The 25,967-nt window shown below is 37.0% G+C and overlaps 6 protein-coding genes and 2 non-coding genes across 12 annotated transcripts; 2 read left to right on the forward strand and 6 right to left on the reverse strand.

Annotated features, from left to right (window-relative positions):
* Positions 1–519: 519 nt before the first annotated feature.
* Positions 520–1,335, reverse strand: LOC132167822 (transcription repressor OFP11-like). The gene has a single exon (XM_059578853.2). The coding sequence runs from the start codon at positions 1,333–1,335 to the stop codon at positions 658–660; it is 678 nt and encodes a 225-aa protein (XP_059434836.2). The 3' UTR covers positions 520–657.
* A 6,690-nt stretch (positions 1,336–8,025) lies between these two features.
* LOC132191245 (late embryogenesis abundant protein D-34) lies at positions 8,026–9,184 on the reverse strand. The gene is made up of 3 exons (XM_059606187.2): positions 8,797–9,184; positions 8,422–8,709; positions 8,026–8,330 (listed from the first exon to the last, which is right to left on the reverse strand). Exons 1-3 carry the CDS (start codon positions 9,121–9,123, stop codon positions 8,166–8,168), a joined length of 780 nt encoding a protein of 259 aa, XP_059462170.1. The 5' UTR covers positions 9,124–9,184; the 3' UTR covers positions 8,026–8,165.
* Positions 9,185–10,736: 1,552 nt separating this feature from the next.
* LOC132162994 (Lactoylglutathione lyase / glyoxalase I family protein) lies at positions 10,737–12,276 on the reverse strand. Its single transcript, XM_059573201.2, has 4 exons — positions 12,173–12,276; positions 11,858–12,088; positions 11,130–11,205; positions 10,737–11,022 (listed from the first exon to the last, which is right to left on the reverse strand). Exons 1-4 carry the CDS (start codon positions 12,260–12,262, stop codon positions 10,982–10,984), a joined length of 438 nt encoding a protein of 145 aa, XP_059429184.1. The 5' UTR covers positions 12,263–12,276; the 3' UTR covers positions 10,737–10,981.
* Positions 12,277–12,361: 85 nt separating this feature from the next.
* Positions 12,362–15,320, reverse strand: LOI1 (Pentatricopeptide repeat (PPR) superfamily protein). 2 transcript variants are annotated; one of them, XM_088513897.1, is made up of 3 exons: positions 13,657–15,320; positions 12,882–13,377; positions 12,362–12,438 (listed from the first exon to the last, which is right to left on the reverse strand). In XM_088513897.1, the coding sequence occupies exons 1-2, from the start codon at positions 15,243–15,245 to the stop codon at positions 12,912–12,914; spliced, it is 2,055 nt and encodes a 684-aa protein (XP_088370023.1). In that variant the 5' UTR covers positions 15,246–15,320; the 3' UTR covers positions 12,362–12,438; positions 12,882–12,911. The 2 variants fall into 2 exon arrangements, with proteins under 2 accessions (XP_088370023.1, XP_059461893.2); XM_059605910.2 differs by lacking the exon at positions 12,362–12,438 and having other exon boundaries at positions 12,802–13,377.
* A 1,652-nt stretch (positions 15,321–16,972) lies between these two features.
* LOC132167814 (Pre-rRNA-processing protein TSR2, conserved region) lies at positions 16,973–18,843 on the forward strand. Its single transcript, XM_059578843.2, has 3 exons — positions 16,973–17,354; positions 17,448–17,542; positions 18,729–18,843. The coding sequence occupies exons 1-3, from the start codon at positions 17,144–17,146 to the stop codon at positions 18,804–18,806; spliced, it is 384 nt and encodes a 127-aa protein (XP_059434826.2). The 5' UTR covers positions 16,973–17,143; the 3' UTR covers positions 18,807–18,843.
* A 1,010-nt stretch (positions 18,844–19,853) lies between these two features.
* On the reverse strand, positions 19,854–19,940 carry LOC132168340 (small nucleolar RNA snoR114). Its single transcript, XR_009438854.1, has one exon. It is a non-coding gene; the product is annotated as a small nucleolar RNA snoR114 (small nucleolar RNA).
* A 5-nt stretch (positions 19,941–19,945) lies between these two features.
* Positions 19,946–20,016, reverse strand: TRNAG-GCC (transfer RNA glycine (anticodon GCC)). Its single transcript has one exon. It is a non-coding gene; the product is annotated as a tRNA-Gly (tRNA).
* Positions 20,017–20,920: 904 nt separating this feature from the next.
* LOC132166944 (uncharacterized) lies at positions 20,921–25,717 on the forward strand. Of its 4 annotated transcripts, none has more exons than XM_088513752.1 (5): positions 20,921–21,000; positions 21,096–21,226; positions 23,384–23,535; positions 23,602–23,850; positions 24,426–25,717. In XM_088513752.1, the coding sequence occupies exons 2-5, from the start codon at positions 21,153–21,155 to the stop codon at positions 25,610–25,612; spliced, it is 1,662 nt and encodes a 553-aa protein (XP_088369878.1). In that variant the 5' UTR covers positions 20,921–21,000; positions 21,096–21,152; the 3' UTR covers positions 25,613–25,717. The 4 variants fall into 4 exon arrangements, with proteins under 4 accessions (XP_088369878.1, XP_088369879.1, XP_059433791.2 ...); XM_088513753.1 differs by having other exon boundaries at positions 23,653–23,850; XM_059577808.2 differs by having other exon boundaries at positions 23,384–23,850.
* Positions 25,718–25,967: the final 250 nt, after the last annotated feature.

Below are 25,967 nucleotides of genomic sequence, written 5' to 3' on the forward strand. Positions count from 1 at the left end.
ATTTATAGTCGAGTAGAGTTTGACTCATGAAAGTCATTAAATACTAAAGATTGGATGAAACATGCATGTGCGTGTTATCAAATCACCAAACAAATAATTATGTTACCATATTGCGCGCGTTGATTAATGAAGATAAGAATTTTAATGTTATTGTATATGATTATATAAATTATGTTATACAATAAATATGTTAAATATAATAACATCAATGGAGATGATGATCCTTATCCCTTACATTAATATATCATCTAATTAATGATCCTCTCTCCAGACACATCCCATGCCTGCCTATGAAGAAGCAACTATGCAATATAAGTTGTCTTTATCATCGTCCTTTTTCTTTCTTTCTTTTGTCTGCCGAGCCACCCTTTATTTTTACCGTTGTAAAATAATAATCAGCCAATTGTGGAACACCCAACAAGAAAAAACACATTAATTTTTACATAACAGACACAAAAACATATAAAATATATAACATGCATCGAGACATTAACATCCCACGCCTCCTTGCTTTTGTGATTATCAAATACATTTTTCATTTGTCTTCATTACATGAAACGCCTTCTTTCACCAAAGACAAAGTAAATCCCATAAAAGAAGTAAAAACAACCGCCAACATAATCTTCCCATTAAAAAAAGAAAAAGATAAAATGCATTTTACACCTGCAACTGCCGGGAAATATATCGCTGCCGGCGGTTCTTGGGCTCCCGGCAGTTATTGGCGGCAGATGACGACGACAAAATGCTGATGACAAGGTCGGAGAAAGCGCGAATGATATACTTGTGGGTGTGTTTGGGATTTAATGTAAGATAACATAAGAGAAGCTCATGCAGATACTCCCATTCGCTTGTCGCGTCCATGAGATTTCTTGCTTCAACCATTTCTTGCATTGACCGCCGGAAATCAATGTAAGGATCGACCGAGTACTTGGGCACTGTGACGCTTCCGGTGATTGGTAATGAGTTGTCTGCAGGGTCTTGCCGAGTGTCTAGGGACTCGAAAATGGAGTTGGAGCGGCCGGGGGAGGAGCAGAATAAGCGTTGGGAGGCGAAGATGGTTGCAAAGTCCGGCGGCGAGTCTGTGTCGTCGGAGTCATCGGAGGAGGAGAAGAAGTCGGCGGTGGAGTGAGTGAGGGATCTGGAGACCGTGGAGTCTGAGGTGAGGTCGTAGACTGAGTTGAAGTTTTTGATGGTGATTGATGTAGTAGTGGGGGAGGTGGGTGATGGACGGTCGTGATCATCTTGGTTTGGTTGTGGAGGAGGTGATTGGATGAGGGGTAGGCATTTGAGTTTGGAGAAGCAGAGGTGGAAGTTCTTCCAAAAGAGGTTTGACATTTTCAGCTTCAGAGAGAGAAAGAGAGTGGAGGAAGAGATATATATATATATATATATATATATAAATGTAGGCTACTTTTTGTAGGAGAATTGAGGGGAGGATAGGATCAAAGAGGGGGAGGGATGGAGAAAGGAGCAAGGCATGAATAGGTAATGATTTTGTTCATTTGTTGTGGGTGGATAAAGCAGAAAATGATATAAGTAATGTGACAAGTACTTTATGCTTACAATAGAATTCCCAGACAGAGAATTGAGATACTGAAAACCAAAAAACAAAAAAACAAAAGTAAACTGTGTACTTCTCAGGCACAGGTTGTCTTGCACCAGCGACTATGGGACATATGGGGGGTGGTCTCATCACTCAATGAGATTTATTGTAGAAAATTATTTTCCTCTAAACATTTGGGCACATACAAGGCAGATAAATTGGTTGAAACTGATCAAGAAATTAAACGAGATATCTGATTTCCTAAAATAGGAGACGATATATAATCAGGATGATTTAGTTACAATAATATATTCTAACTAGTAATCTACTTTTCAGTAATTTCAAATCATCATTGGTAATTTGGTACAATTAATCATCACTTGTTTTAAAAGTTTGATTTAACATATAATATCAGAACCACCTAGAGGTCTTGAGTTCGAACTCAGACTCCGTCATTTCACCCTGCAATTTAATATTTCACATATTGGGCCTTACATATTAAAAATGAGTTTGAATCCACACGTGAGGGGGAATGTGGGGAAGAGTATTAAAGTATTGATTAAATGATTAAATTTACCTCTTCCTATTAACTTAAGCTTAATCTTTTATAGCATTTTTGTCAAAAGTAACCAAAATAACGATTAAAAAAGTACAATCTTTTACTTTAATTGCTCATTTTTTTATATACACGGCAACAAGTTTTTTATTATACTCTCTATTTTCTTTAAATATTCTTTTGTAAGGGAGAAAGTGTAAAAAAAAGAGAAGGAAGAGAAAATAATAAACGAAGTTTATAGTACTTACTCACTGTTTATACTAGGGAAAAAACTACAAAATGATTGTTTTACCAAGATTTGCCTATTCTCCTGGAGATATTATCACAAAAAGTGATGATTTAACATTTAACATCTCTTCTTGTCTTGCCCATAAACAGCATTACTACAAGTCTACAATATATTACCTTTTTTGTTCGATCAACTATTACGAATTTCCCTACCATTTCCTTTCTTATATATCCCATTTGGCCAATATGAGTCCATTGAAGAAGCAAAAGCGAAGAAAAAAAAGGAACCACAGGCCTCGGGGAGATGCAATTTGAAAAAATTGTTTAAATTGAGCTCTATTGCGAGCTGCGTAACTGGTAAAAACTATACATAATTAGACTGGATAAACATATCTTTCTATCCTAATTAATTAACCTTCATATAATTAAGAACAATTGTTGTTGGGCTCCCCAAGGACCTAATTGGGCTTCGTTGCATGTAGGTAACCCCTCATATGTGTGCTTAAAAAAAAAACAAGAAAAAAAAACCCCTCATATGTGTACCTTATTAGCTCTAATCTCAAAAACCAGGTCTCCTACCTAGAGAGAGATTTGGTGAATTAAAGTTTGGCGCCTTTGAAATCCACTAATGTTCTGATTGGATTGAGTCAAATTATAACTCAATTAGTCTTTCTCGCCATCTAAGCCCCCTATGAACAATACCTGACGGGTAAAACTACCTCAATAAAGTGTTCAGCTCTCTTTTTGTTTTTATCGCTTTTATCATAACCGTTTCAAGGAAATAATAACCGCTTATACAAATCCAAAAAGCAGTTAAACCCACAAATTAAGACGCTCGCCCTTGTCTTATGAATAGTTGATGTTTTTCGTTTGTTGCATTTTTTTGGTCTACGCTTAGCAAATACAACCGGGGGATGCATCTCGATCATCATGGTACAAAGAGAACAGAATACGCCCATCTCTTTACAATCACCGCAAGTTCTTTACATCAACCATCAAACAACAACATTACAACAACCAGGGAAGTTATCGGCATCAAGATATTTATGAAAAGACAAACATCACGATCTTCACAGTACTGTATATATGTTGTCAGGCAATTAATGCAGCTGCTTTCATCGGGGACCGAACTGCTTGCTTTTGGCGGTTTCTGGCTGCGTCATGATCTCCGTACAGGTTGCGAATATTACGATGAAATTTACTTCTACATATGATTGTACTTCAACACAAGTGAAGTGGCTCACCGGCGACCGCTCACGGGAACATGCATGTTCTTCCAAAAAGCTAGCTCGTGATTTCTTTCATGTTTCGCGCGCTCTCGATCTTCTTCCATTAATCATGCAACTGTTTGTGTGTATCAGTGTATGGGATCACTTCAGGTCCCACCCATGTTCTTCTTACAATCTCACCTATATTTTGACCGCATTCTTTTTTGTTGTCTTGTGGTCTATAAGTAAGAGACGTTCGGAGCATGAAACGGTTCGTATCATCATGATTTAAAATTCCTACATTTTAAATAATTTTAAATTTATGTACACCATTATTATATAGTTAAACTTTAAATTAATCGTAATGATTAAATAGGGAGGATCCTTAATTAATTGTCTCTGGTTTTTAACCAGATATAGACACTCAATTTGAACATCATTAACTGATATTGTCAATGCATGCCTTATAAAGATCGAAATCCACTTCAATTCTAATTATTAACTAGTAAAACTAACTAGTTCTGCTGCAAATTGGCATGCTTGTTTGTTGTTATAAAGGGATTTGGGAGTATAACAAACATGCAAAAAATGTCGGGAACATTGACATCCTTTTCGCACCAATCTGGAGAAGTGCCATGTTCGTATGACACTGTAATGTCCGATTGCAGCTCCAGCCCACTTGCAAACCCCACCTGATCAACCCATCGGATCGGAGGCCCACCGCCCATCCTTTTCTGATCATAATGTCCTCCATCTTTTTTTCGTTTCGTTTTCTACAGTTCAAAAAGTAACGATTTCTAATAAATATATAATTTTTAAAAACAGACTTGACTAAACCTCTAATCAAATCGCAATTTAACATTTGAAATTTTAGGACTAAATAACAAACATATATGATGCAACATATTTTATTGAGAAAACTTCACTTTAAACATGCCCTCAAATTTTAAAATCTCTCACTTTGGACCCTTGTACTTTCAATTTCTATCATTTTGAATTCTTCCGTTTGATTTTAAATGTTAAAAGTTACATTTATACCCTTAACTTTTTTATAAAATTTTAAATTTACCCTTGATATTTTAAATTAAAAATTATAAAAAAGAAAATTATTATATATATAATAAAAATAAAAAATAAAAAATCACAAGGTGACCCACGGTTGGGCTACCTTGTGATTTTTTATTTTTTTTTTATTTTTTTATTTTTGATAAAAAATAAAATAAAATTGAAGGATAATTTTATCTTTTTAAAAAATTGATAGATGAGTTCAAATTGACAGCAATTAAAAGTTAAGGGGTCCAAATTGAGATATTTTAAAATTTGAAGGCTTGTCAAAACAGGTAGTAATTCAAGAGTTCAAAGTGAAATTAGACATTACGGGGCCTATGCAAATTGGTGCACCAAGTTACACATTTTATATACATACAAAATTATACAAAGCCCCATCTCTTAGACAACCTTCAAGCATTTACATTCTTGTTTAGCCTGGCAACTGCGATAATCGACGCTGCCATTCTAGATGCATGAGTTGCCGGATTGTTCCTCAGCTTGGCTGTCGCCACCTATAAAAACACATAATATAATAAATATAAAGCGAAATAATATGGAATAAAGGAAAGAGAGAAAGAAAAAGAAATTAAAGTGGTTCAGCATATAACCTATATCTATACATCAAAGCTTTAATAGGCTATACATCTACACATCAAAGCCGTAATAGGCTACATATTTCCTTTATTATATGATCTGAGTACACAGCTCTATTTATAGAGTTTTACATGTAATTTGAAATGTTTTAAATACAATGATATCTCTTAAATTAGAATTAACAAATATTATCTAAATCCATTGATTTAGAAAATACAAAATCAACATTCATTCTAAAGGATTTATATCATTAGCACCACCCCTTCAGCATCATGCCTTGTCGCCACATTGTTAGCCAGCAACTTCCCTGTTGCACCCTGTCATATTAATTAAATGATTAAATTTAATCTCTTATCAATTTTGTGAGAAATTTAATTCTATTATTCCAAACAAATTAAGAGACATGCAGTTGATCTTTACCGCTAATACATCAGTGAACTTGATCTTATCTTCGTCCCGTTCAAATCGGGCATTGCAAGTAGTAGCTGACTAAGCAGTGGCAGCAAGTCCACCTGGAACCATAACATTAGTACCCATTGCTCTCATCTCTGCTGCTTGAATGGCCGCAGCATTGCTCTGATCCAACGGCTTGCTTCCGGCCGTTGGATCTCTTTAATGATCGGGATCTCTTTAAAGAGATTTTGAAACCATAAATAACACATCTGTCCATTCAATAATATATATATATTTTAAAAAAATTATATATTTTTTTAAAAAAATTATGAAACAAAATTATAAAAAATTAAGGGGTGGCTGACCACCAGACCACCTTAGTTGGGGCCAAAGCCACCCGCCAGATCAAATTGGCCATGGCCACCCCCAAGGGCCAGATCAAATCGGCCATTAAGCCACCCCCAGCTAAAATGGGGTGGTCCGACCACTCCCTATGGCCAAGATGGGGTGGTCAGCCACCTTTTTTTTTTTTTTTTTCTTTTTTTCTTTTTTTTTGTAATAGGACATGTGCCTTATTTGTGGCTCTAGGATTTAATACCCAATAATTTTTTTGATGTCCTCCCAATTGTGATGTGACTTTTAAAATTATAGTTGAATTTGATATTATCATTATTGCCTTTTAATCTATTTGTAGTTTTAAAAGCCACATCATAATTGAGAGGACACCAAGAGAACACTAGAAAACACTTACCATTTCCCTTTTTTTATGCTCCATTTTCTTTATCAAGCACATTTTACCTTGGTGTAAAGTGAATATTTTATGGCCTCTAATTAATAAAAAGCTGAGACTTCACTTTTATAACAAATAACAAAAAGAACATACAAAAACAAAACACTCATGCAAGAAAACCCCCATCTTTCTCCATGAATGCAACAATCTATTCAAGGGAATAGGATCATCTCTAGTTTATTTTAGAATGAAAAATATTCAATTAATGGCCTGGGGCCATAAATAAGACATCTATTTCATTAATAAAAAAACAAAAATATTATATATTAAAAAAAATTATAAAAAATTAAGGGGTGGCCGAAGCCACCCTATGGCCCTTGAGGGTGGTCCAGCCACCCCTAAGGGCCAGATCTAAAAATAATAATAATAAAAAAAATTTGTTTGGCCCTTGGAGATGGCCAGACCACCCACAAGGGCCTTGGGGTGGCCGAAACTACCCCATACTGGCCGGCTTCAGGTTGGTCTGGCCACCCCCAAGGGCCAAATGATATATATATATATATATTTTAGTTTGGGTTTAGGGGGTGGCCGGACCACCCCCAAGTCCCATGGGATGGTCCGGCCACCCCCTATGGCCAAGATGGGGTGGCCAACTACCCCTTATTTTTTTTATTAATTTATTAATTATTTTTTTAATCTGAAATATTATTTTTTATCATTATTATTTTATTTTTTGTAGTAAGACAGGCGCCTATTTATGGCTGTAGGATTTCTAAAAAGAAATCTCAGCCACTGAATATTTTCCGGTGCATAATGAACTAAAGAGAATTCTATTCCCTATTCAAGAGAAATGACAGCCATCTTCAACCATTAAACTATATCCATTCAATTGCAAATTAACTACTAGATACATGGAAGTTGATGGCCTCCCCATTAATTAGGATATGTCTTTTTGAGAGAGAAAAAAACAACTTTCTAATCTTCACAAGCAGAAGTATCAAGCAATTTGGGCTCATTGCAAACACATTTACTTCTTGTACTCGCAGTTCTCACACTTCTACATCTCTAAGCCAACAGTTCGTACTTTTCTCACGTGAAGGAGGCTAGTGTTGCCTTTGAATGATGGCAGCCTCAAAGGATAATTTTCTTTTTCATAAGATCCAAGTAGTTTTATTGAAAGTTGTAAAAGTAAGATCTTTCCATGATAGTTTTAGATGATATGTTTTACTTTAATTGAAAGTAGTAAGATTTGACCGTCCATCCTTCCTGATAGTACCAGTAGACTCTGATATTTTTAGATTTTTCCATGATATTTTTTGATGATATGTTACTTTTATTGAAAGGAGTAAGACACCGTCCATCCTTCCTCATGATGGTCGTAGTAGAGAATCTCAAGGAAGAAAGAATTCAATAATATCTTCCTTCAAATAAAACCCTAAAACACAAACCAAAAGATAAAGATAGGCGCGCGCTTCGAAAATGTTACTAGATGGCATCTTAAGATATATGCTTTAGGTGAAAACACCGCATTCATTTATTCTAACTTCAAACCGTTGAAAAGTAGAGTGGTATGAAAGCGAAAATTGAAAACGAACTGCATGTGCTTTGCCACGGGTTGGGTCAATCGTAATTGTCTTTTTTTACTTTTTTATCATACGTTTAAGTGTTGGAACATGGTATAATTTCCATAACAAATCAGGCACTTCAGAAGATAACACCGATATTAATGTCAAAGAAACACATACATTGAACACCATAATTACAGAACCATAATAGTTAACTGCATACACACGGGATTTCACTGCAACTTTTATTGTCCAAGTATTGGAAATTACACTCCGGGGGGCCTAAATTTCAACCTGATCAAACATTTACGTTCTCGTTGAGCCTAGCAGCTGCTGACACCGACGCCGCCACTCCGCCCGGATGAGTCGCCTGAATCGGATTGTTCCTTAGCTCGGCGTTCACCACTCCTTCCGCATCCTGCCGAGTCGCCGCCTTGTCCGCCGGCAACTTCGTCGTTGCTCCCTGCCATATTTCCAACGTCCACTCACAAATTAATTCAGTATATATATATATATGTGTGTGGAGCAAAAGTATAGACAGCTTATAGGTTTACCGTCAAAACATCGCGGAGCTTAATCTTATCTTCATCCCGATCAAATCGGGCATTGTAAGTCGCTGCCGACTGAGCCGTGGCGGCGAGCCCACCAGGGGTAATGGCATTAGTACCCGTTGCTCTTATCTCTGCAGCTTGAATTGCCGACGCGTCACTCTGATCCACCGCCTTGTTTCCTGCTGACTGTGCACTGGCTTCCAGTGCTTCCCCTATAGTTATTGCGCTCTGTTGGATAACCTCAACCGCCGTTTGTTCCACCGGTGCTGGTTGCACATACCTCCTAACAACCTACCCAAAATAATACATTAATACATTATATACTCAAGCGTAAAACACGGTGGTTTAACTTCAATATATTTATCTAAAAAATTTTACTTGTCCAGCAACTGATTCGGTGATTGTGCGTCTGCCAGGGGAATCGATCTGTGTAACATTGACGCCTTGGTCTCCGGCGACGTCACTAAACTCGCGGTGACCGACAAGACCGGCTCTCTCGTTTCGAGTCGCGGCGGCTTGCATGACAGCGGCCGGTCCGCCCTTCTGGGTCTGTCCGAGCACCATGTTCTCAGCGGTCTGCATCATGGCGGCGTCCTGCGGTGCAATGGGCTTGGACGAGAGCTCGCCTGAGACGTTGAAAACGTCGCCGTAGTTGATGGGTTCTTCCGTCTCATCTAGAGGCCTCCGTGGCTGTTCCTTGCTCATCTTGGATGATCTTCAAGAACTTGGAAAAGTCTGCGAGTTGGTGGTAACTTGGGGACATTAAGAAAAGATATATGTAGAGATTATGGAAGTTTGGAAGGGAGTTGCAACGTGGCATTTTGGAGACGTGGCAATTGAAGGAGTACGACAGAGTTGGTGTACAGCGGTACAAATGGCAGCTGGATAGCCGTGGTGGGACGGATTAGATTAGCCCTACTCTTGCAATACACGTGGCAACTTCTTAGCTCTCCTCTTCGCTGAGTCAATCACTTCTCTCTGTTTTTTATTTTAATTTTTCGGTTGTCTTTCTTTTTCCATTTGGAATACTTAAAAGACCCGGCTTACATGCTGTTATTAAAATAATATTGTAGTTTAATCAATAATTAAGATTGAATATCTCAAAATCTTTCTTTATTTTCTCTCTCCTAACCGCATGTTGTTATTAAAAATAACAGCATGTAAGCTGGATCTACTCAAATGCTCAAATATTTATTCCCTCCTCTTTAGGGGATCCAGCTTACATGCTGCTATTAAAATAAATATGTTGTAATTTAATCAACGGTTAAGATTGAATTTTAAAGTAGACATATTTTTAGAATCTTTTAATAGAAGAGAGAAAATGAAATTTTTTTTGAGAGATTTAATCTTGACCATTGATTAAACTACAACATACATGCTGTTAATTTAATACCAACATGTATGCCGAATCCTTATCTCTATAGTAGTTAATTAAAAATTGTCATTTGATTTAATATTCCCCCTTGCATCTCATCTACATTCTTGGAAATGTGATGCCTAAATCTGAATTCCGAGAAATGTGACTATCCACATGATAAGACTGGTTGGAATCTGATAGAATTTTTAAAAAAAATTAGATTTCTTGTTTGATTTATTCTTATGCATCTTGAAATTATTTATTCTTCTTAAAATATCCTAATTATGCATTTTGCCTTATATCAGCCATACAATTTTCATATTTTTACTATGAAACAAGAAACAAGTCTAGAACGTGAATTTAATCTTGTTACTTACAATATAAAGGGAGAATTGTGACCTATTAACAAGAAGTTTATCTATATCATCCATATAATTTTCATGTTTTTACTATAAAACAAGTCTAGACTCTGAAGGGTAGCTCAATTGGTTAGTGATCACGCTTTATGAAGTGGAGGTCATTAGTTCGAATCTCTTGTCCTCCCTCATGTATGGACATGTCAAAAAAAAAAAAAAAAAAAAATCTTATTACTTGCAATATAAAGGGAGAAGTAATCTTTAAGATTCCAAAAAATCCTAAAAGATTACCATATCCAAACGCCCGTCAAGATTGAAATGGGAGTCGCCTTCTCAATTTTCTTTTTCTTTTCCCTTCGAAAGATTTGAGGGATAGAAGGGTACTAGCAATAGTCGCATGCAGCTGCTCATTGATTGAACTATACATATACTTGGATCTCATCGGTTTGCATTCTATGTAAAGGGGAATAGGATCCTCTCCATTTCAAAGGAAATGGAAAGTATCCTGTTACTATCACCTGCGCCTGATGCATTCATTGCTCATTTAAAAGGACGAGTGCGTATTACTGTCACTAGACTCACTACCATTTTCCTCACAGAATGGATATCTGTCCAAGAAAATGGAATTCCTAGACAAAATTCCACTCCCATGCAAAGCTTTACTATTTATTTTTTGGTCAGAAATCCAATGGATAACATGTTCCATGACTGCAGCATATTATGATTATTACAGCATTTCAATAACACATGATCAGGATTCAGGTACTTGATATTGGCCATGCTAGAAAAAGGTAAGGAAATTAATAGAGGCACATATCCAATATCATAGCTTATTGTCCTTTGCAGATATTTATTCCTTTGGAGCCAGACTTGCAACCTCCAATCCATTCCCTGCACATTTTCCAAATACATTCATTTTTTTATAATTCAGAATTTTTGATATGTAATTATGTTGTATGATAGGGATCGATGAGCAGACTGTTGTTATAAGAGCTTACCATCGGGATCAAAGAAGAAGATTTGCTTAACCTTCCGATTAGGAAGAGACCTCTCAAAAATCTGAATACCTTTTTCCTGCGAACCCAACTTACATTTAGCCAGTAATACCTACCACAATCATACAATAAACAAACATGCCATTCGTGTCTAATCGTTAATTAATAGAAGTGGCAGACATCTCCAAAACATTAGCTAAATTTTCCAGTATTTCCAGCCATTGTTCATTTTCAACCATATGCAAAATCTAAAGCAGAACCAAAAAGTACTAACATGTCTCTCTCTCTCTCTCTCTCAATGATTTTGGGAAAAAATAGGTAAGAGTTTTTTGACAGTGAAGCAAAGGTACTAACATGTCCAACACACATTTCCTAAGGTCCCAAAGAAGGCTCAATCAAAGAACAGATTTATACCCTATTCACACTCTCACCATAATAGGCCATAAACTTAGCAATATGATTGGTGTCCCATGACACATTTTTGCTTTTAGCTTCCCAGAAATGAAGGCATTTGCAATCTATACAATTATCTTGACCACCTTCCCAACTCTCCAAACACACAGTTGGTCAGGTTTCTCAACCTCTCCTTTTTGTTTGCAGCATCAACATCGGTCTTAGCCATTAACAAATGCTCCCCACACACTTGTAATCTTATTTTTCTTGAATTTAATCAATATTGAAATGAATTAAACAAAAGGGGTATAAGAAGAAATTAAGAGAAAGGTGGGTACCTGAAGATTTCGCACAAAAGAGTCGAAATTGGAGACGGAGAAGCAGATATGGTGACCTCTGGGGAGATGACTGGGGTCAGCGACGGGTGCCGTGGCGCTCCAGGGACCTTCGGGAAGCTTCGTGCTGGGGTTCCTCTCTATGAGATGGAGTTGGAAAGCTGAAGCCAGATTCAACCATATGACCTTAAACTCCCCGAATTCGGGGCTCTCTATCTCATCAAACCCAAAAATCTGCACAATCCGACGAATGAAAGAAAGGTTTCAGAGAAAAAAAAAAAAAAAAAAAAGGTTTTTGGGTTACGAGTTACGGCGGACCTCTTTGTAGAAGTTGGCGAGACGCCTGATGTCCGAGGATTCTCTGGATATGTGGTTGAGGGACACTCCTTTGGCCACTGATGCTGCCATTTTCTGCTCTGCTATTTGTTTCGCTGCTTCCACCACTTGGCTGTGCAAATGGGAGTTTTATATAGAGGCCTTGAGAACAGATTAGCTTCAGGTTTCATTGGCTGGGGTCGTAGTCAAAGAGTCGTGTCAAGCCAAGATTTTGCAACTGCTACCAAGCGGTCCAAGCTGCTCATTCTCTACAATGCAAACTACAGTTTTATTTACTCCTGATTTGTGCACCTAGGTAGGTGAGCTTTGAAATGCAAGTGTGATCAATCAACACGTATCTCATAAATTAATCAGTAATTCTAAAATGCAAGTATCTCATAAATTAATCGGTAATTCTAAAATGGCACCTTATCTTATCATATTTCACTAGACTAATGTAACAGTATTCGTTAAAAAAAATCAAAGGCTAATAATAGGCTACTTGGGTATAGTGTCCAACATTTTTCTTTAATGACTAGTGTTATATATTATACTTCCATCTCACTTCGTATTACTAAGCTAAATTGTTGTGTCAATATCCATCAACCCCCAAAATTGACATCATTTCTTGTCTCCAATAATTTAACTAAAATATAAAAGATACGTCTTTTATAAAAAGAACTACAATAATTTTTGTTAGAAGGCTCTGTACCATGAGAAATCGTTAAGAATGTTTGAGTCATCACCAATAATCTCTACAAGAGCACTGACCATCCTTAAAGCGATGAAACCGACTGTTATCTCTCACAACAATTTCTCTACCAACAATGCCTGAGATAAACTTGATGGCACTATGGCAGTCTCCACAAATCCTAAGATTTTTTATGATCCTTATAGGCAATCCAGGAGGGATAGTTATGAGGCCATAGGCAAGGGCAATCTTCTCGCTGTGGTACCAAACTTCTGATATTTTCTCTTCCTCTTCTAAATCATGGAGAGCGAATTTGGTATCAGGTACATAGCCAGCTTCTTTCATCTCCCTCCTTAGCTTAGCTAGCATTGCCTGAATCTCTGAGTTCCTCTCATGGGAACTATCCTTTGCTTGGAAGACGTGGACTGAATTCTTTACAGATATCCAACTGCAGCCTGCACCCTTTTTGATACCGACATCCTTCATCTCCTTTCTCACAATAGTGGCTTCTTCCCACCTGCCAAATTGGAGGAAAAACAAGAAAGTAAGAAAAAATACACACAAACACATGCATGCAGAAGCAAAAGCAAAACAATGTCTCTCTAGTTGCTAGTTCAATCTTAATATTAGTATGATGAAATTATAAAACCAATGCATTGCCATTTAGATGTAGCTGTACATTGCCCAAGGAATTCATAGAAGTGAATTTGATGAATCAAACTTGGGGAACTCCTTGAAAATGTAAGTATGAAAAGACATGATTAGCTATGTTTTTTTTTAAAAAAAATGTTATTACATGCCAGCAGCTGCGAACATATTTGAAAGCACCACATGATTGCCAGAGTCTTTTGGATCGAGTTCAAATAAGTTATCAGCAGCAATCTTCCCCAGTTCTGGCTTCCCATACACTCTACAAGCCCCTAAAAGAGCCCCCCAAATTGATGTAGTTGGAGGAATTGGCAGTTTCTTTATGAACTCATACGCACGCTCTACCATCCCAGCTCGCCCTAACAAGTCCACTACACACGCATAATGCTCTACCCCGGGTTCAATCCCATATTTCACTCTCATTGACTCAAAAATCTCCATGCCCATTTTCACTGCCCCTGCCCTGCTACAAGCCGATAATACACAAACTAAAGTCACATAATTTGGCACCACCTCATTGCTACCAAATGTCATCTCCTCCAACAATGCCAAAGCCATGTCTGCATGCCCTTGGTGCGCATACCCACCTAACATCGCATTCCAAGTGATTAAGTTCCTCTTAGGCATCTCATGAAAGGCTTGCTTCGCATCATTTATATTTCCACACTTACCATACATATCAACTATTGCACTCCCAACAAAGATATTCCCCTCCACGCATGCCTTTACAGCAAGAGCATGAACTGACCTACCTAATTCAAGTCCTGAAAACGCAGCACAAGCACTCAGAACACTTGAAACAATAAAATCTGTCGGCTCAATGCCTTCTTCCCTAGATTGCAAGAAGACCATACAAGCCTTCTCCTCCTCATCATTTTGTACATGTGCAGTCACCATAGAACACCAAGAAACATCGTTCCGCTGACCCATTTTATAAAAAACCATCTCAGATGAGCCAATCTCCCTACACTTCCCATAGAAATCAATAAACCCATTCGAGACCGACACATCTGCCTCAAACCCACTTCGAATTACAAGCCCATGCAATTGTCTCCCAGGCTCCAAATACGAAGCATCAGAACACGCATTAAGAAATGCACAGAACGTTATCGAATCTGGCTCCCCACCCACCCGCAGAAACTCAATAAACGAATCAACTGCATTTCGCGGTCGCCCATCAAGCACCGCATTTGAAATATAAGCATTCCATGTCACAATGTTTCTTTCGGGCATTTCTTCAAACAGCTTCCGGGCCTCATCTCGCAGCCCCGTTTTAGAGTACATATCAAAAGCACTACACCCCACAAAGACATCACGTATCTGGCCGTCCTTAACCGCAAGCCCATGAACCTGTTTTCCCATAACGGGCATGCGAAGCGAAGCCGAGGCCTTGAATGCGCAAGGGAAGGTGAAGTCATTGGGCCGAATACACTCACGGAGCATGTCGGAGAATTGGAGGAGAGCAGAGACAAAATGGCCGTTTTGGACAAAGCCGGCAATGAGGGCGGTCCAGGTGACGACAGTGCGGGACGGGGTGAGCGAGAGGGCGAATTGGGCCGAGCTGGGGAGGTCGAGTTTGGAATACATGTTGACCAGGTGGTTGGAGAGGAAGGAAGAGAGCGGGTTGTCGAGGGTCTTGATGATTTGGGCATGGGCGGCGCGGCCGAGGAGAGCGGAGCGAGTGGAGACCGCTGATTCGAGCAGTGCGGCGAGGGAGTTGGGGGTGAGGAAGGGCATGGTTGGCAACTACCGTCATGGTTGGTGGTGTTGGCGAAGTTGCTGAAGAGGCATGAAGATGTACCACACTATAGTCTATTTTTTTTTTTTTTGAAAGAACACTCTATAGTCTATTTACACAAGGAGAAAAGCTTCTCTAAGGATTTAGATCAAATTAACGCAATATATAGGTACTGCATGGTCAATACATTTTCCTCTGCGCCCAACTCTTCCTGGCCAAAACACGATGAAACGGTGGTTTTGACCATTGAAAAATAAAATTTACCTCTTATATTTATTAATCAATAAAAAGTACTTTCATTCAAAAAAAAAATATTAAAAAATGGAAATGGGGTAACTAAGAGCAGCTTTCCAATCATTTTTCTTCAATTTAGGGAATAAAACCTTTTGATTCCTTATAAAAAAAACACTTAACAATAGATTTCTTTATTTTTTCCTAGATGAATTAAATATTATTTTTTTTTATCATTGCAACTATTGAGAGAGGAGAGAGAATTGTTGGGACATGTGAAGAAGAGAGAAAAGAGAATCAATTTTTTATAATTTAATAATGCATTGGACATCTTTTTAATGCATTGAAAAATACTGTAGATGTCATTTGATATTGGTTGTATTTAAGGTTTCTGATGTGAGTATTTTTTTGTGATTTTTTCTAAATATAGAGAACGAAATATGTTGTAGGAAGTCTGCTGATAGTGCACTAAAAGCCATTATTTTGAGTGGCCTTCTCTTTTTTTTTTTTTTTTTTTTTTAAAAAAAAAAAAATTGATTTAAAAAAAATAAGGGTATTTATAAGGAAGGTGATAGAAAAGCAATGACCATATTTTCACCCAAACAGATGGCTTTTTTTTTTTTTTTTTTTTTTTGAGTGGGATTCGAAATTCTCATTACTCAAAGAAACAAAGCTCGAAAGCTTCAAACTCCCATTAAAGTGAGGGAAAGTAATCCTGAACAGATGGCCGACTTTAACAAGAGGCTTAAATGCAATAAAATAATAGTTTGATATATCTAAGTATTGTATTTGTTCATTCAAGGGGCTAAAATATATTTATGTTTGTTTTTTCTTCTCAATAATTTGGATCATTCCTTTAAAATAAACATTAAAAAAAAAAAAAAAGAAGGTATTACATCCCATGCAATATTCTAAGAATTGCATGTGATCTGAATCGGCCTTTCTACACCCACTTATTTTTTTAAAACAAGCTTAAGCGATAGCAATAGATAATTTTAATTATTTAATAAAACATTTTAACATTTTTATTCAAGTCATGAACATGAAATATTTTATTAAAATTTGGGTAAATGATAGAGTTTTTTTTTTTTTTTTTTTTGAATTGGGGTAAATGATAGAGTTAAGGTTCAAACTCAAGACCTTTAGCTCTTATACGATGTTAAATCACCACTTATCGCAAAACCTTAAGCTAATAATAATAAGTAAATTTAATAAAATAGAAGATTTATGATATGACATATTAATGTTTGTAGGCACTAAAAAAAATGACATGTGAATAATGACTCTTAATGCCTAAAAGAAAGTTACTATTCATTTAGTGAGGCTTAGTGAAAGACTCTAAACATAGGGTCTGAAATCAAGAATAGTGTCGTTTTGAATAGCAACACATGTCCGAAACTCACGTGTGGGAGACTCATAGTTGAGTTGCCTCCATATGTAATAAGGACCAGGAAATATGTGTCAGGGGGCCGGGGGGGCATGAAATAGTTTCTCTAACCTCCCCCGAGACTTTCTCACCCGATCCCAATTTCTCTCCCTGACATCCTCAAAATCCACCTCTCTCTCTCTCTCCCTCTCTGGACCCTGGAGGAGGAGGAGAGGAGACGCCGAGGCCAGAGCGGTGCAAAGGGTTACCGGAGGATTTCAGGAGCCAAAGATTTCCGAGATGGATTCCATCACCGGAAACCGCGTTGGTAATACTACTCGTCAGAAGGGTGCGGAGGCAATCTCATCGCTCGGGGAGGAGATATCCTTCCTTCTCTCCCGATGGAACGGCCTCCAAATGGCAGTCCAGAACCAGTGGGGTGGCCACGACTCCCTCCAGAAATCCCACCAGCTAGCCACCGACATCTCCTCCTGGTTCTCGCAATCCAAAGGTCTATATATATATGTATCTTTTGCGCTCATATATATTCAATCATCCATGTTACAGTAAGTAATATAAACGTGATCTTTTGCTTAATTTGCAGCGCGGCCGCTTTGTGTGGAAGATTTAGAGAACTTGCTGCATGAGTGCATGCTATTCTCTTTCAACACGGAGATCGAGGATGGTAGCATTGAAGAGGTAATGCATGTATCATCATGCATGCTTAATTGCATGCTCTCTGCATGTTCCCTTTATCGGGCACATCATAACCCCTGTAACTTGGTTTCAGACAGCCTTTAATACGGTTAAAAAAACGTGTTTGGTATATTTAATTTGGATATTTATGGTGGATTAGTAATTGGAAGCGACATTGCCATCAAATTGTAATTATATATTGAGCATTTCTCTGGTTAAATATCTCTCTTTTTTTTTAGTGAGAGCATATATCCGATGTGTATGTCTCGAAAGTTTTGAAAAGAAGTTACATACATATCATGTCCTGAAATACTTATCAAATCTTTATTTCTAGAATATAGCAGGACTATCTATCTCTCTTTTTCTTTTTCTTTTTCTTTTTCTGGACCTTGCAATGGAGAAAGAACATGAATTTATAGGACACATTCTTGAAAACAAATGAGCGCATGTGGTGTGCATTTGCATGTCAATCTAATTTGGCCGCCCACGCATGGATTTCTAAGTTGTTAGATGAATAGGAAGTTTGAAAATAAGCTTCGAAATTAACTTGAAGGTCGAAAAAGTCGTGTCGGTTTGAAAATATGAAGGAACATGATCTGAAAATCACGGAAACTTTAGACAAAAATTATTCGAAGCTTGAGGTCTGCTACCGTATGTCGTTTGCTATAGAATTACCTGAAGTCAAAAATTTTCCTTTAAGAGCAGCATTCCTAATCCTTCCTGAAGCATTGTAATTCCTTACAACTTGTGAGCATTTTAACACTTGGTCTTTCTGATCTTTAACAGTATGACATGACACGTTTTCACATTTTCTTCATCAATGCTTCTTTTCCTCTTCTGTAGTTCGACTCTTCCCTATCTTTTTTAATTTTTTCTCTTCCTACTCTCACTTTATTCATTTTCTTTGCTGGAAGAAGGTAAGTGCCTAAAATATACATGTATTACAGAGGACTAAAGCTTACAGTCGACTCGGTATATTTGATAAATCATGTTCCTCTTCTATCTGTTTTAAACTTTTGCTTCCTCTTCCTCATCCTCCACAGTCTCCACTTCTTCTCTTTCTTAGAACTAAATAGTCTCTTAATTTGTATTATATTACTTTAATATATATTTTATTTGATTCATATTTAGGTATTTCTGCTTGAATTTGTTGTCCATATATGCTATTGAATTCTTGCTAATTAAGCAGGTGGCAGAGCAGTTGATGATTATGCATGAAGATTACCGCATGGAAATCATTAGTCATCTAAAGGGAACCCAACATTGAATCAGGAAGAAGAAAGACTTGATATCATGTAAGATAATAAAATAGAGATGAAAGCTGTTTTGGCTTGCATTCCAAAATACAATGTGTAGATTTTTTCAAATAATACAAATTTGGAAATAAGAAAATGTTCAGATTCAATTCCTACTACTTTAAGAATGAACTGCATGATTCGCAAGTTGCTAATCAGTACCTGATCAAGAATTGCTTCAAATTTGAACACTGTAGCACATACAAGACACAAGTTCAATTCACATGTGAGATGATGCCCAATTGCAACTTCAAAAGTTTGCTTGAAAAAATCATTCAAATTTAACTCTCTGTACTTCAGCAATACCCACATGCTTCCAAATAAGATCCTTATGAATAGAGTAAATTGTTGAACAGGATTTGAGTTTGTTCGAATATTTTTCGGTCTAACAGTTTTCGATTGGTGTGAACTGCACTTTTTTTAGGCGTCATTGATCTACGATCTTCGCGTTCTTGCAAGACAATAACCAATTAAGAGATAACTTGTCGGCAAATCTCACTCTAATGCCTAAGTCAGTATTTGAGAGAGAGTATGTCCAATGCACAGTAATTGAGCATAGGGTTTGTAAACTGGTTTAAGAGCCTACTTATAGGCTGAGAAGTGAGGTCATAACTGAATTAGGTCTTTTATTTCAACTTGACCTAGGAGTGTTGGGAGTTGTGTCCCATTATTTTTCTAGTGGGCTAGTATTGGTTTTGATGCTCATGATGTATTTAGTCGGCCAATAGAGTTGGATTATTCCTAATAGAGTTGATTCATGTTCTATCTTTATGGTTGTTAATTTTGGCATTGTATTTCTGTTTGGATTTGTTGTTGGAGACCTTCATCCTCTTGATTTTTTTTGTTCCCATCATATCCCAATGTAAACCTTTTCCCCAATTTGAGTGAAAAAAAAAAAAAAAAAAAAAAACTGCAGTAATTGACTTGGTAAAAAAGAGATATTCTTATTGGTTGGAGGACAACATTTGGGTCTATATGCGCACACACTAGTCTTTTGATGGGAGGGCTTGCGAAAAAGAGAGCTCAGATGCGCGTGTTTTCATCTGAAGATCAGACGATGGTGATGGACCCAACCATCACAGGTTGCGCAGTATTCATCACAGCTCCACTTTGCACCAGCCGGGAATCGAACCCGGGTCTGTACCGTGGCAGGGTACTATTCTACCACTAGACCACTGGTGCTGGTTTAGTGATGTAGCTGATATATTTTATATAACATCCGTTTATAAAAAATCTAAAATTCCCCAAATATAATCTCACTTCCATGGTACCTATCAAATTAACGATTTTAAAACATATCATACTCAAATAAAAAGATAGAGTGAAGCTAAGTATTATAATATTCATAAATTGATTTGATAGTCCATAATTGATGAAATAATTTTTTTTTTTAAAAGTAATGTATACAATTTAATTAATTAGTGACTTGCTTGTCAACTATACACTCTAAATCATTTTATTAATTTGGAATTGACAAGTTAATTTGTTGAGAAAATTACAGTAAAAACTGTAATATTCTAAATATTTTCAATTTAAATAAGTGACATTTTATTCGCTCATGATTTAGTAAAAATGTTACTTTATAAAGTTCTTAATTATAATTGCACTTTAGTATTTAATAATTGAAATTATAGGATGCTAATGAAGAATACCGATATGGTAAAATATCATTATCTAAAGTATAAATCCACCAACAAAATTTGCCTATCAACCAATATGAACCCCAAAATACAAGTGGCCTGTACTGTAATGGGAAGGAAATCCAAATCCAAGATAGAGAGGTTTTGTTTGTTAAATATGTTTTAGATGGTGTTTTTTATTTTTGGTTTATAAAAAATATTCTGAAAATAATCGAAGTATTTGATGAGCATTTTATGTACTAAATGGTTTGTTAGTATTTTTGTTTTGAGAAAGAAAAAACAAAAGGAATAAGAAAAACTTCAACAACAAAGCCAGGTGAAAGAAAAGGAGTAAAACATTACAATATACAGCAGCGAAGGAGTACACCAGTTGGACCCAAAAGACAAAACAGTAGACCAGTCAAAAGAAGGAAGACTGTTACATATATATCACATGGTTTGTGCAGCTGTTGCTGCCAAATGCGTGTCATGCCATTGGCGTTGGGTGTCTGCCATTGCTCTCTCCTCTCCTCCCTTTGCAGAGCTGGTACTCTTTGTCTTTTGGGTTTTGTGGATTCCATGGCTCTGATATTACTTCTACATTGCCTTTAAATTATTTTGGCATTTGGGTTTTTCGTTTAGGTGGTGAAAGGATCGTATTTTAGTATCTGGGTGGGATAACCGCCATTTAAAACGCTAATGTCGCTCTCCACTACGCTAATGTCGCTCTGCACTTCCTCTGAAGTTGAACCCGGCGATGGCCAACCTCTCTGGTAAGGCTGCTACTTGCACTCTTTTAAGTTTTAACTCTTTTTTGTTTCTTTTTTCTGTTTAGTGAAGTGAAAAAAAAAAATGAAAAAAGTTGTATTACTTTTTATAATTTTTTCATATTTGCTTTTCGAATGGTACCATTTCAAGGTTTCAAGGTTTTCTCCGTCTTGGTCCAATCATTTACCTCCTACTCATCTCCCAAGTGTTATAAAGTTGCAAACTTTACGAGCCTTTAACTCTGTTTGGATCATAAAAACCATTACTTTACCTCAAAAACCTTAAAGTTGTCAACTTTCACACCCATTTTTATTCCTAACAAATTAACAATGATTGATCTACAAGATGGTTGGGTGAGGAAATGGCTCCGCTAGGTTTCTGGAAGCTTTTATAGAGTGTGTTTTTCTCATGTTTTCCAAGTTTTTGGACGTATTATTTTCCACTTGCAGACTCTTACTGTTCGAATAATAGTTCACGGTACTGTTATAACGGTTGATCCATATTAGGACGTGGATATATAGTTAGACCGGTGGACAGGGTTCTCAAGCTCTAAACGATAATGCTTTGTTCCATTTGAAGATGACAAGAGATGATTTTAATAATTCCATGGTTTGACTCTAGCAAAAAGATTCGTGTAAATAAGGTAAATTTTAAAGTAAGAGTGATTTGCCTATTTTCAAGCTGAAAAAAAAAGTTCAAACAAGAAGTATCCTGGGTCTTAAAAAAAGAAAAAAAATTTGTAATTTGCACTACAGGATTAGCTAGAAAAAGATTTGGAACATGGGGTGGGGTATGACCTTTTTCTGTATTCTGAGCACATTTAACTGTCTTTCTGTGATAATTTCTAATAATTTTGATGTCTTTGAATGATCAAAATATAAAGTGGAAATTTTGAGGTACATTTCTTTGTTTGATCGTTTATTAAATTCTAAATTCATTAATTAAGACATAATAACATTTGTATTATGTCAGAGCACACTGCTCTGACTGTAACCACAGAGCAGAATGCTCTGCTTTGATTGTACCCACAGAGCACACTGCTCTGTTTTTGACTTTTATCAATGAAGATTGGTCAGATTTTATTCAAAAATAAAAAATAAATAACATTTGTATTTATGCTGCTGCTTGATTATACAAAGAGCATCTTCAACAAAATGTAGAAAAGTGTATTCTTGATTTTGGAATCCTTTCACTGTAGTTAAACCAAAAAATCTCATGCATAAATGATTCACTAATTGTGACGAATACCATATTTATGGACATAAATTTCCTTCAAACCAGTCTAGAGAAAATATCTCCTAACCCATTTAAAATAGTGTCATGTGTCTATAAACATTTAAAAGACACATTAAATTTAGTCTAAGTTAGTAAAATGCTATTAATGATGTTAAGAATTTAATGTGTCTTTTTTAAATGTTTATAGACACATGGCACTATTTTAAATGAGTTTGAGGATATTTCCTCCAGACTAGTTTGGAAGAAATTTTTGTCCCATATTTATTTTGTAAGAGAGTTTGAATATTAATTTGACTGAGGTATATAAAATACTACAATTTTACTGTTAAAAATTTATAATGTTGTTGGAAATGCATGCCTTAAAGGCTTAAACAATTTTAGAGTTATATTTCCATAAGGGAGATCAGCATACATAGTTTCTATGGGATCCATTGAGCTACACTTCTGACATTTTGATGTTTCACCACATTTGGTTAGTGAATCACTGTTTGCAAAGTTCTTATATACTCGAATATGCAAAACATCCCCAATAATCCATTTCAGATTTAACATGAAATAGTAAATCTTGAACCCTTGGGATGAAGTTGATTGATCAAAGGGTTATGTTATGTCTTCTAAATGGTTCCAGTAATAGCATAGGGAGAAAACCTTGTAGAACTTGTCTGAGCAAATACTCAGATTACATTAGTTAAGATGAATATGAACTTATACCAAAAAAAAACTTATATGAATTTGAGAATCCTTAATTCTGAATGTGTGGATAATAAAAAGGGACTTTATTGCATTTCAAGTATTTTCAAATGATTTTGCATAACTTGTAAAACTGTTTATGTAAATGACAAAGCAGTAGGTGTTGTATACTTCAAACCTTTTATGTAATGGTCATGAACGCATTGCATTTGTCACTAATCAAAATTACTTGGCAGCGAAAATGATCACAATGCAGGTAGTTGCTACGGTGCACCAGCCTCGATCACTTTGGAGAAGGGTACTCCCAATGAGGGTAATGATTGCGCATGCACGCCTATGACAAAGGAGAATAATGAAAGCAGTTGTTGCACTCCTGCGAGAAAGAAGGGTAAGTTTCTTCTTAGGCCAGTTCCGCCTTTTAATGTTGGTGAAGGTTTGCCATATGCTCCAATAGATTGGCCAAATCCTGGTGATAACTGGAGTTGGGGTGTGAGTCGAAGGATAGGCAATGGTGGCTACTACTTGGATAGATACCTGTATCCTCCAAGAAGACTGCAGAAGCACCCTGGTAGGAGGCAGAGGTTTCTCAGCAAGATTTCAGTTGAACGCTATATAAAATCAGAATTTCCAGCTGCAGATATTGATGCATTTTTTGCCTCTTTCATTTGGAATGTCCCCTCAACAAACAATTTCTGGACAAAAGGTCAGATTAACATTCGACACTATACTCTTTCTTCCCCTATAACCCCCTTCTTTCACCTTGGAATGAAACCAGGTTTTGGTTCTAAAATTTGTAATCTCATGGAATTAGCTGACCCTAGTAGTGCAAAGTCAGGCTTGGGTGAGTTGAGTTGTTGGTCTCATGCTGTCAAAAATATCATGTATGAGTATAATAAATAAAATAAACAAGCAGGATGTGCAGTCCAAGAAAAATGTGTTGGGGAAGTAAATAGAAGTCAAAATGAAACTTGAGATGAAACAATATTCTACACTTTCCCCAAGTACATTGATGATTGATCCTAAGGTTTCCCTAAAGTCTGAAGATTTATTACACATGTATCCTATGGGTCTTGAATCCATGGCCTCACTCTCCACCTAGTTCTTACAAAGTGAAGGAGGTGCAATTCTCATTGACAAAGTCTAAAAATGTTTTTGACATGTTTTTATGGAGTTTCTCAAACATTTCCAGATCACCCCCCTACTTCTTTCATTTTTTTTTTTTCCTAACATTTGCTTCAAGTGATCAATTTGAAGTGTTTTTAACTAAAATATATTTAGTTGCAGTAAAATCTTCCCCTCTCCCCCCTGAGGAACCTTCACAAGTAGAGAGAGTAGAAGTTGAAAATGAAGGTATGGATGAAACATCTCCTCAGATACAAAGGAAAAGAAACCGGAAAACATGCACATTTCCAGTCAAATCAAAACGATTAACTCGACAATCTGCTAAAGCTGCAGCCGCATTCTCCGCTGCAGTTGCAGATGGCAGAAATGATCACTTTGCAGCTGTCTCATCCTACAAAGATATGGATGGAGTGATTGACTTATGTTCCTTGGATGAAGATACAGTGTCAAGTGAATCAACGGACAAGGATCTGAAAGGCATTTCTGATTCTAAGGGCAGTCAAGTTCAAGTTTCTCAGCAAAATGACATTTCTCCTGACCACAGTTTTCTTCCTACGTGCCATTCATCAACAGCAATCAGAGGACTTCATATGAAAAACCCTCAGGAATCTCCAGCTGATGCTATTGCAGAGGATTTTGATAACTATCTCGATTCTCTTGAGCACATTCTTGCTCCACCTCCTCATGAAGCTTTATCATTACATACTTCGACCATTAATTACCTTGCTGTTGATCAACATGAAATGGCTGAATCTCGGAGGAAGCTTTCTTCTCTTCTCAATATGGATTTCCCTTCATTGGTCTCCTCCGGAAACCTTAGTGAACTTACAATTCTAGCTTCTACGCTTCGGAAAGATCCCAGCCTCAATGTTGATCAACTTATTACGTTAAAGTTGATAGAAGAAATTCCGTTGATCAGTGAGGCCTTTCTGGAGACTAAGGGAGTCATGGAGCAGGCTGACAAGTTCTTTGCAGACCTCGAGGCGAAGAAGGCCAAGGTTACTCCTCTCAAGAATGAGTACAGGGAATTGAAGGATAAAGCAGGCCAACTCCAGAGAGAGATAGATTCCAGTTCAACAGCTGTAGAAGAAATTGATGATCAAATTGCCCAACTTGAATCCCGCCGAGCTGCGCTCTCTGGCACCATTGAGACTAAGAAGAAGGAAAAGGTCAAGTTGGCCTCTTCTCAGAAGATGAAGGCCAATTCAATTCAAACATTTGCAGGTGAAATGCAGCGTGCTTACTCTGAAAAGCCAGAATGGGAGCTGAAGAAGATAAATGCAGCCTGCCGTGCGGCCGGAATTCTTGCTAAATTTGCCATTCTCAAAGGGTTTTCGTTTTGAATGATCTGTTTTAAGACCATGTGCGTGTTCTGCAGCTGATGTACTTAAGCTTATATGGCTTTTACCAAGTAATGTAGGGATTTATAATGACTCCATAGCTTTATCCATGGCAATCATTGAATTTCATTGCGTTGAATTGAATGAATGATGATATTAGTGTATCCTATTAGCTCTACAAATTGGTTGCTTGTTTTTTGTATAGAATTTACTTTGTTGGGCCACAAACGCAGAAGGTGCTGATTGACTTGTCAAGGCAACTGAGCCGACCTGTATTGAACTGCAAACATCAACCGCAGGGAACAATCACCCGACCACATTGTTGGGGCCTTTTTGGTTCAGGCCGGAGTTGTTAATA

The sequence above is a fragment of the Corylus avellana genome, chromosome 2, assembly GCF_965113065.1.
Source record: "Corylus avellana chromosome 2, dhCorAvel1.hap1.2, whole genome shotgun sequence".
Lineage (NCBI taxonomy): Eukaryota > Viridiplantae > Streptophyta > Magnoliopsida > Fagales > Betulaceae > Corylus > Corylus avellana.

Bases quoted from the DNA above. Each gene is read 5' to 3' on its own strand.
- LOC132167822 (XM_059578853.2), bottom strand. From the start codon at position 1,335: ATGTCAAACCTCTTTTGGAAGAACTTCCACCTCTGCTTCTCCAAACTC.
- LOC132162994 (XM_059573201.2), bottom strand. From the start codon at position 12,262: ATGGCAGCATCAGTGGCCAAAGGAGTGTCCCTCAACCACATATCCAGA. The intron at 11,206-11,857 runs GTACCCACCTTT...TTGGGTTCGCAG, and splicing joins CTTTTGTGCGAAATCTTCAG to GAAAAAGGTATTCAGATTTT. The intron at 11,023-11,129 runs GTAAGCTCTTAT...GAAAATGTGCAG, and splicing joins CTTCTTCTTTGATCCCGATG to GGAATGGATTGGAGGTTGCA.
- LOC132167814 (XM_059578843.2), top strand. From the start codon at position 17,144: ATGGATTCCATCACCGGAAACCGCGTTGGTAATACTACTCGTCAGAAG. The intron at 17,355-17,447 runs GTCTATATATAT...CTTAATTTGCAG, and splicing joins CTGGTTCTCGCAATCCAAAG to CGCGGCCGCTTTGTGTGGAA. The intron at 17,543-18,728 runs GTAATGCATGTA...CTAATTAAGCAG, and splicing joins AGGATGGTAGCATTGAAGAG to GTGGCAGAGCAGTTGATGAT.
- LOC132191245 (XM_059606187.2), bottom strand. From the start codon at position 9,123: ATGAGCAAGGAACAGCCACGGAGGCCTCTAGATGAGACGGAAGAACCC. The intron at 8,710-8,796 runs GTAAAATTTTTT...TATTTTGGGTAG, and splicing joins CCGAATCAGTTGCTGGACAA to GTTGTTAGGAGGTATGTGCA. The intron at 8,331-8,421 runs GTAAACCTATAA...GAAATATGGCAG, and splicing joins AGCTCCGCGATGTTTTGACG to GGAGCAACGACGAAGTTGCC.
- LOI1 (XM_088513897.1), bottom strand. From the start codon at position 15,245: ATGCCCTTCCTCACCCCCAACTCCCTCGCCGCACTGCTCGAATCAGCG. The intron at 13,378-13,656 runs GTAATAACATTT...CCAATTTGGCAG, and splicing joins ATGTTCGCAGCTGCTGGCAT to GTGGGAAGAAGCCACTATTG.
- LOC132166944 (XM_059577808.2), top strand. From the start codon at position 21,153: ATGTCGCTCTCCACTACGCTAATGTCGCTCTGCACTTCCTCTGAAGTT. The intron at 21,227-23,383 runs GTAAGGCTGCTA...ATTACTTGGCAG, and splicing joins GGCGATGGCCAACCTCTCTG to CGAAAATGATCACAATGCAG. The intron at 23,851-24,425 runs GTCAGATTAACA...AAATATATTTAG, and splicing joins AAACAATTTCTGGACAAAAG to TTGCAGTAAAATCTTCCCCT.